Source organism: Cyanistes caeruleus, chromosome 2 (assembly GCF_971803275.1).
Source record: "Cyanistes caeruleus chromosome 2, bCyaCae1.hap1.1, whole genome shotgun sequence".
NCBI lineage: Eukaryota > Metazoa > Chordata > Aves > Passeriformes > Paridae > Cyanistes > Cyanistes caeruleus.
This window is the reverse complement of record NC_141702.1, coordinates 120,361,372-120,370,292: the sequence shown is the minus strand read 5'-3', so window position 1 is coordinate 120,370,292 and position 8,921 is coordinate 120,361,372. Positions and strand designations below refer to the sequence as shown.

The 8,921-nt window shown below is 65.6% G+C and overlaps 2 protein-coding genes across 3 annotated transcripts; one reads left to right on the top strand and one right to left on the bottom strand.

The window, feature by feature from the left end:
• The first annotated feature begins 886 nt into the window (after positions 1–886).
• On the top strand, positions 887–5,097 carry SSTR4 (somatostatin receptor 4). Of its 2 annotated transcripts, none has more exons than XM_086879342.1 (3): positions 887–1,958; positions 2,521–2,662; positions 3,157–5,097. In XM_086879342.1, the coding sequence occupies exon 3, from the start codon at positions 3,198–3,200 to the stop codon at positions 4,425–4,427; it is 1,230 nt and encodes a 409-aa protein (XP_086735468.1). In that variant the 5' UTR covers positions 887–1,958; positions 2,521–2,662; positions 3,157–3,197; the 3' UTR covers positions 4,428–5,097. The 2 variants fall into 2 exon arrangements, with proteins under 2 accessions (XP_086735468.1, XP_086735467.1); XM_086879341.1 differs by lacking the exon at positions 887–1,958 and adding an exon at positions 1,982–2,193.
• Positions 5,081–8,536, bottom strand: THBD (thrombomodulin). Its single transcript, XM_086879343.1, has one exon. The coding sequence runs from the start codon at positions 8,498–8,500 to the stop codon at positions 6,878–6,880; it is 1,623 nt and encodes a 540-aa protein (XP_086735469.1). The 5' UTR covers positions 8,501–8,536; the 3' UTR covers positions 5,081–6,877.
• Positions 8,537–8,921: the final 385 nt, after the last annotated feature.

The window sequence follows — 8,921 nt, the reverse complement described above, 5'->3', positions numbered from 1 at the left end:
GAAGGAGCGGGAAGGGCGGGGAAATTCGGGAGCAGCCCATGGAAGTGGGGCTGGAACACCGTGTCCTTTAGGATCCCTTCCAAATATTCCGGGATTGTGCGGAATTCCTGGATCCCGAATTGCTGGGAAGATGCGAGGGGTGGAAAAGGGATTCCATAGGGGGTTTACCTGGAAAAGGGGAGCGGGACCCTTTAAACGGGAATTCCTCCAGGAAAATCCCACCCCGCTCAGGGGTTCATCAATTCCCAGCACCCACAGGCTCCACTTTTCCCGCTTTTCCCAAGTCCTCGGTGTGGATTTGGGATCCAGCCCCGGCGGGGGAGCGAGACGGGGATCCCTGGACAGGGATAATGGGAATGAAGAGGAAAACGAACTGGATTCCAGGATAAGGAGAGAGCAGAACGATTCCCTTGGACAGCGGGAAAACCACATCCCACTGAATCCCAGGACGCTTTCCTTGGAATCCCTTGACTGTAGAGGCTCCCTACAAACCCCGGGTCTTAAAATCCCAGAACTGCTGATCCCAAGATCCACAGATTCCTTGGGATGCGCCCAGCAAATCCCGCTTTTCCCTCGGCATCAGCGCAGGCTCCGAGATCCGGGATCAGGGGCCGTTCCTGAGGGTGGGATTGAGGAGAATCCCAGGATTTTTAGGAGTTGGGCTCTACTGGGGATGTCCCAGGATTTCACGGATGCTCCTGGAACGGGAAGAAAGCCGAAGCTTCCTAATCAGAGCATCCTTATCCCACGGCGAGGCTCCAAATCACCTGGAATTGTCCCCCCTGGAGCCAAGGTTATTCCCGCTCCTCCCGAGCCAGAGTTTTCCGTGGAATTCTGGGATCAAATCCACGGCGGAGTTTCCTCCGTGGCAGCAAAGGAGCCTGCAAAGGTTTCCTGTTGCTCCGGGAGGTGCAGGGGGCCCATGGAAGCTGCGGCCGCTTCCATTGTTTAATTCCATGTTTTCCGGTCTCCGGCTGTGACGGGAACGCCCGGAGCTCCTGGGCTGGCACCCGGGAATTTCTGTGCCAGCACAGCGGGATCCCGCTCTCCTCCGTCCCCCTGGAACACCCCATGGAATTGGGGGGGATGGGGTGCCAGAATTCCCCGGACATTCCCAGCGGGATCAGCGCCAGCTGCACCATTAACCACGGCCGTGGATTTCAGCAGCGAGGAGAAAATCCACCTGTTTTCCCAGGATTTCCAAGCCCGTTCCCAGGAGTATCAGATGGATCTTTATCCCTATTCCCATCCCGGCAGTGGGGCCACAAATGGGCTCGTTCAGCCAGCTCCAGATTCCCAGAAATTCCCGGTGCTGGGATTTGGGGATGACTGAGGCAATGAGCTCCACCATTTCCCGGCCAGGGTTGGGATAAGGAGCAGCTGAGGGAGAAGGGAATGTTGGAAAAAAGGGGGATCTGGGTTAGGGGGGGGGGACCTCGTTCCCTACAACTCCGTGAGGGGAATTAGGTGGGAATTGGGCTCTGCTCCCGGGGAATAAAAGTCGGGATAAGAGGGAAGGGCCTCAGGGGAGGCTGAGGTTGGATATCAGGAACATTCCTCTCCCGGGGCAGTGGTGGACTCCTGATTCCAGGAGGGATTTAAATCCATGTGGATGCGGCACTGGGGGGGCCTGGACCAGTGCTGGATTCACCATCGGATTCCGTGATTTTAGAGGGTTTTTCCAACCTCGGGGGTTCCCTCATTCCTACTGCCCTTTGGTTCCTCCATTCCGTGATTCCATGGTCCTGTGATCCCACAATTCCATGATTCCATGGCCTGGGCTGAGCTGCTGCCAGGGATAAGATTCCCTGGATCCCTCTCATCCAAAAAAAATCCCCACAAAACCCAAACCCAGCAAGCGATTTCCAACAAAGGAACGAAATGGGGGGATTTCCTTCCCATTTTCACTCCTTGCACCCCAATTCCAGCAGAGCCGCCAATCCGGGCTGGAATTCCCGGTGGGTCTGGACGTGGGGCTGCTCCTCACCTCTCCATGCCCGGAATCCCGGGATGCGGCGCCGCAGGGAAGGGGCTCCAGCGGGAAGGAGCCGGGGCCCTGCGGCGCTGGGAAGGAGCGCGGGGAAGGCGGGAATGCGCGGCAGGAATGCGGGATGAGGGATGCGTTGCCGAGGCAACCATTCCTTCTCCATCTCCCGCCTCCCCCCGGAGCCGCGGGGGGGATGCGAGGGCGGGGTGCGGGATGATGCGGGATGCGGGATGCGGGATGCGGGATGCGGGGGGGGTGGGTTTGGGGGCGGGGGGGATGGGGCTGCGGATCCCGCCCTCCGCAGCGCCGGGAAGGAGCCGCTGGAGCGGGAATGCTCCGGCCGGGAGCCGCAGGACGGCGCAGCCCGGCGGGAGGAGGGCGGAGGACGCTGCGCTGTTTTCCAGCGGAAATCCTGGAGCAGAAAGTTGCGCCGCGTTTATTTCGCCATGGAAAGCCGATGCCTGCGGCGTAGGGATGCGGGAGAGGGGGAAGAGCCCGCGTGTCCATCCCCGCTCTGTCTTTCGCTTTAAAAGGTCCGGATCTTCCCGGTCATCTGATCCAGGTCAAGCAGGACTTTCCGTCGGTGACGGATCCCACCGGAGCAGCTTCCCGCAGCGGCCGCTTCCCCCCCGGCAGGAGGGCGTGAGGCTCCTTCAATCCCTGGAATACTGAGAGGTAAAACATTCCAGGCTGGCTTCCTCCTCGGCAGGGTGAACGAAATCCTGGAGATTGGCGGGCGCTCCTTAAGGTGGATGGCGTTGATTCCCAGGCCGGGTTGGGGTTGGATGCCGGGCCGGGTTGCGATTGAATCCCGGGATGGGTTGGGATTGGATCCCAGGCCAGGTTGGGATTCCCAGCCCAGGTTGGGGTTGGATCCTGGACCAGGTCCTGATTGATTCCCAGGCCGGGTTGGGGTTGGATCCCGGGCTGGGGTTGGGATTCCCAGGCCATCCCACCTGGTTTGAGGAGGCCCAGGCAGGGTTAATTCCCACCGCACCCCAGAGCCTCCAAGATCCCAAGAATCCGGGATGCTGCGGCCCGAGGAGGTGTCCAGGCAGGGCGCGTGTCGATGGAGGGATTCGGGGGGCGGCGAACGGAGGAGGTTCCCAATCCCAGGGGAACGGGCACGCCGGGATCTCCGTGCCCTCAGCCCCGTGCCCTGCCCGCAGGTTGGCGCCGGCGCCGCGCCGTCCATGGATCGCCTCCCGCCATGAGCACGGAGGCCGAGCAGCTCCTGGGGGCCGGGATTCCCCTCTGGAGCGTCTCCTCCGGCTGGGCCGGCTCCGAGCCGCCCCCCAACAGCAGCGCGGCGGCGGCGGCGGCGGCGGCCGAGGCCGAGCGTCCGTCGGGGCGCGGCGAGAGCGCGGCGGAGATCGCGGGCATGGTGGTCCTGCAGTGCGTCTACGGCCTGGTGTGCCTGCTGGGGCTGCTGGGCAACGCGCTGGTCATCTTCGTCATCCTGCGCTACGCCAAGATGAAGACGGCCACCAACATCTACCTGCTCAACCTGGCCATCGCCGACGAGCTCTTCATGCTCAGCGCGCCCTTCGTGGCCACGGCGGCGGCGCTGCGGCGCTGGCCCTTCGGCCGCGCGCTCTGCCGGACCGTGCTGGGCGTGGACGGCCTCAACATGTTCAGCAGCGTCTTCTGCCTGACCGTGCTCAGCCTGGACCGCTACATCGCCGTGGTGCACCCGCTGCGCGCCGCCTCCTACCGCCGCCCGCGCGTGGCCAAGCTGGTCAACGGCGGCGTGTGGCTGCTGGCGCTGCTGGTGGCCTCGCCCATCCCGGTGTTCGCCGGCACCGCCGTCACCCGCGACGGCCGCGCCGTGGCCTGCGACCTGCTGTGGCCCAGCCCGGCGTGGGCGGCCGCCTTCGTGGTGTACAGCAGCGCGCTGGGCTTCGTGCTGCCCGTGGTGGCCATGGCGCTGTGCTACCTGCTGCTGGCCGGCAAGATGCGCGCCGTGGCGCAGGGCGTGGGCTGGCGGCAGCGGCGGCGCTCCGAGGGCAAGCTGACGCGGCTGGTGGTCACCGTGGTGGCCATGTTCGTGGTGTGCTGGCTGCCCTTCTACGTGGTGCAGCTGCTGGAGCTGCTGCTGCCCGGCCGGCTGGACGCCAGCGCCCACAACGCCTCGCTGCTGCTCAGCTACTCCAACAGCTGCGCCAACCCCATCCTCTACGGATTGCTCTCCGAGAATTTCCGCAGCTCCTTCCAGGGCGTGCTGCGCCGCTGCCGCGCCGCCGGCCTGTGCTGCTGCCGAGGCGCCGACGGCGAGCCGGGGGACAGCGAGGACGAGGAGGAGCCCCTGGATTACCGCGCCGCGCCCCGCGGCGACGCCAAGGGCTGCGCGTGTCCCCCCCTGCCCTGCCAGCAGCACCCCCTGCGCCCCCAGCCCTGCTGCGCGCCCGGGGCCCTCCTCCCCAAAACCACCCCCTTCTAGGGGAGCCCGGGGGCCGGGCCGAAAGGGGATCCCGGACGGAGAGAACCCGCCGGGCCGGGGCCCGGTCGCGCCGCGCCGCTCTCCGAAATAAAAAGCCATAAGACTGGCCTGGGACGGAGAGAGTTCCGTGGGTTGAGGAGTGGTTATTGCCGCGATTCCGGCAGCCGGGAGCCTCCACCCGGCGTGGGGAGGATCCCAAAACAGCCCGGAGCACGAGGCCCTCATGATTAATAAACGATACGCTCCCGTTGCTTCCCGAGAGACGGGGAGACGCCGGGGAAACTCCCAAGGGCCGTCAGCTCTGCTGAGTCCCCAGCAAAACGAGACCCCGTGGAACACACCCCCCCTCCCCAAAATTCCCAGGATTTTAGCACGCCCCTGGACCAAACTTCCACCAAAACAAACCAAACCAGGAGAACCGGGTTTTGGTGGGCTCGGAAGGCCGGGGTGAGGAACAGCGCGTGGAGGCGGCACCACTTGCAGCTCATTTGGGGTTTAACTTTGCCCTTGGAATGCTGCCCGTTATTTATGGCTCATTCCTTCCTTTTTAATCCCACTGGGGAAGTAACCAGCCCCGAATGCTCCAGGGTTTTCCTGGATTCCCGGAGGAACTTTTGGGAAGGGGAGAAAGAACATTCCCTGAGCAGTTCCTCTAAACCAGACTGGCAAAGCTTTATTGGTGCCCACACGGGATCTCCACGAGACAATTCCATCTGACAGGGTAAAATTCCAACAAATAAATAAGGATTTACAAACGGCCCCGGGGAGAGGGGGTGAGGATAAAACAGGGAGTGCCGGGAATTCGGGGGACTCCGACACCGTGAGGGAGGAATTCGTGATAAGACTCCGCAGTGGGAATTTGACATTAGGAGGGAGGAGGAGATTTTTGGGGGTGTGGTGGCAAAACCTCGGATCCACCCAGGAGCGAGCTGGGGCTTGAGCTGGATAAGGAGGAAAGGTCCGCAGGGAGCAGATCCTGCAGGTGGGATGGTGCCTCTTAGCAAGGTCTTTCCTCTCTCCAACCTCATCCTTCCTTTCCCTTCCTTTTTCCTTGGATATTTTCCCAAGTGACGCCTTTCTATTTTGTTATCTGTTTCTGGATAGTCACGGATAATTATGGAGAATCGCAACAGCTCCCTCCTTCCCACTGCAGCCAAACTGTCCTAAAATAAACCTGGCACATCCACGGATTTCCAGCCCTCGCTCCATGTGGTTTCACTTCAATCCATCCCAAGGGATCCATGGACGCGACCCTCGGCTCCCCGGCCTTCGGGATAACGACCCCGTAGGAAAACTGCCATTCCTGCAGCGCCTCTGTTTTGATTTTGCTGGGATTTTGCAGCCGAGGTTTAGCGTTCCAGGGGGGGGGATGCTGCCTGCTGGGAAGTCCGCAGGGTGGGAAGGGGGAATGTGGGGGAACAGAACCGCCCCCAGCCCGGCTCTGATCCCAAGGCTTCCGAGACTCCCGGGAAAACATTTCACCGGCACGGAGCTGCCAAAGGCCGCCGGAGCGGGACCCCCTCTGGCTCCCCAGGGAAGGATGGAGCTGGAAAACCAGATCCTTATCCCGAATTCCACCCCCCAGCCCAGCCCGCGGCTGGGAATGAGGATCCCGCCCCGCGGGAATGTTTTGCTTTGGGATAGAGTCAGCCCTGCGAGAGGGAACGGGGGGAATCCCTGAGGGCGGGAGGGGCCGTGAAAATACCCCGAATCCAACAACTGAAGGCAACTTAAGTCATGGAAGGAGCCGGACGTGGCACCGCAAACCTTCCCTACAAAACCCACCCCGGCAGCCCTCGTGTCCCTGTTTAACCTCCACATCCCGCAAAAAACGCCAGGAATCGGGAATCAGGAATTCGAGTCCCACCCTGGCGACACCGAGCCGGGTCCCCGCTTGTCAGCAGCGGCCCGAGGTGACAACAGGTGCTTCCCACAACAGCTGAGAACAAACAAACCCCATCCCAAAGAAAAGCGGGAGCCTCCCAGCTCCCGGGGAAACTCGTCCAGCCCTGGGGAGGGGGATTTGGGTCGAGGTGTCCTTCTGAAGTCCCCTCCTCGGCCACTCCGCGCTCTCATCCCACGGGTTCAGAGTCGCTTCCACGCGGAGCCGTCCCTGCTGGGTTTTCCCTGCTGGGTTTTCCCGAGCGCCGGCTCGGGGAAGGGAGAGCTGAGCGCCAAGGAAGCGGGAGCGGAGCGGGAGCGCGGCAGCCTCCGGCTGTTCCTCCGTCCCCGCTCTCCGGCGCCAGCGCTCCGAGAGGCGGCTGGGACCAGAGGAGTTATTTCTGGGAGCGGGGTGATGGCAGCGCCTCCCGAATTACCCATCCGAAAATCCCAGCCGGGAGGGGCGGAGTGGGGGAAGGAGGGGAGGGTAAAGGTCCCGCTGTCCGTCCTGCCCGCTGTCCGTCCTGCCCGCTGTCCGTCCTGCCCGCTGTCCGTCCTGCCCGCTGTCCCTACGGCTTCTGCGCGGCGGGGACAGGCTGCAGCCCCAGCTCCTTCTCCTGGGGGCCGCTGTACTTGTAATCCCCCGAGCCCTGGGAGCCGCAGCGCTTCCTGGCCAGGTGGAACCCCGCAGCCAGCAGGGCCAGGAGGCTCAGCAGGGCTCCGGCGGCGATGCCCACCAGCGCCCCGGGGTGCAGCCCCTCCGCTTTCGGCGGGGCCCGGCTGGGCACGGCCGTGGGCGAGCCGGGCTCCAAGTCCCCCGAGAACTCTTCCTCGCCGTCCCCCCCGCCCAGGATGGGGACGCAGTCGATGCCGAGGAGGTGGAAGCCGCGGGGACAGAGGCACTGGAAGCTGCCGGGGGTGTTGGTGCAGTTGAACTGGCAGTGGTCGCTGCTGCACTCGTCCACGTCCGTGCACAGAAAGATTTCCTCGTCCAGCATGAACCCCTCGGGACAGTAGCAGCCGGTGGCGTCGCAGACGGGCGGGCACTTGGTGGTGTTGCAGAACAGGACGCAGCGGGTGGCGTTCAGCGGGTCCACGGCGTAGCCGGGCTGGCAGGAGCAGCGGTAGCCGTGCGGCAGCTCCTCGCAGAAGTGCTCGCACGGAGCCGCCCAGCAGGCGGGCAGCCGCTGGCAGCGCCCGTCCTCCATCCTCCAGCCGCGGTGGCAGCGGCACTCGAAGCCGCCCTGGGTGTTCACGCACTCCTGCTCGCACGGGCCGGGCTCGGCCGCGCAGTCGTCGATGTCCTCGCAGCTGATGCCGTCGGCCGCCAGCCGGTAGCCGACGGCGCACATGCACACGAAGGAGTCCCCGGCCACCACGCAGTGGTGCTGGCACTGCGCCCCCTCGCAGGGCGAGCGGCACCCGCGCCCGTCGGCGGCCAGCAGCGCGCCCTCGGGGCAGGAGCAGCGCGCTCCCCCGCGCTCCTCCGCGCACGTCCCCGCGCAGCCCCCGCCCGCCAGCCGGCACGGCCACGCTCCCGGAGCCTCCCGTGCCCAGCGCGGCCCCGCGCCCTCGCCGTCCTCGCAGCGCAGCTCCAGCCCCAGCTCGGGCACCAAGGCCAGGCTGAGCGGAGGCAGCGCCAGGAACTCGCTTCCGCGGGCGCCGAACGGGGTGCGGTAGGTGACGGCCGGGCCGTGCGGGGCGGCCAGGCGGGGACAGCTGCCGCCGTAGCTGTACTGGCAGAGGAAGCCGTCGGCCGGCTCCTCGCAGCGCCGCTCCTCCCAGCGCAGCTCCCGGGACACGGTCACGCAGCGCTCGCCGCAGCGCTTCCCCGACGGAGCCCAGTTGCTGTAATCGGTGCTGCTGTCGCCCGTCACCCAGCGGAAGCCGCGGAGCCGCCGGCCGGGCTCGGTGCAGGACAAGGTGGGCGACAGCGACAGCCCCAGCCAGAGCCGGCCCGGGCGGTCCTGCAGCAGCAGCGCGATCGCCTCCTCGGCCACGGTGGAGCGCACGGTCATGAGGTGCCCCCCGGCCCGCTGGCAGCCCTCGCTGGCGCCGGAGAAGGGCCGGGACTCCCAGAACACGGCGAAACACTCGTGCTCCAGGCACTGCGCGCCCGAGGGGAGCGGCTCCCGGGGCTGCGCCAGCGCCAGCGGCCCGAGCAGCAGCAGCAGCGGCAGCAGCGGCCGCATGGCCCGCGGAGGGGGCGGCCGGCGGCGGCCCGAGCTGAGCACGGAGCTCCGCTCCCGGCCGCGCCCTTTATAGCGGCCCCGGCGGGGGAAGGAAGCGCCCGCGGGGCCGGGAGGGAGCGCGGCGGTGAATCCCGGCCAGGAGCTGCCCCCGCCCCGGGTCCCCTCCCGCATCCTCCCGGCGGCTCCGCCCCGGCGGGGCCCGCCCGGCAGCGCGGGGGGAGCGGCGGCGGCGGCCGGGGCGTCCCGAGGGAGCCTCGGGAAAAGGGGGAAAGGGCGGCGGGACCTCCGCCTTCGAGGTGGGAATTGTCACCCCGCTGGGACCTTCGTCCCGCTGGGATCCTCATCCCAAGGGATCCTCACCCCGCTGGGATCCTCACCCCGCTGGGATCCTCATCCCATGGGATCCTCACCCCCGGGATGT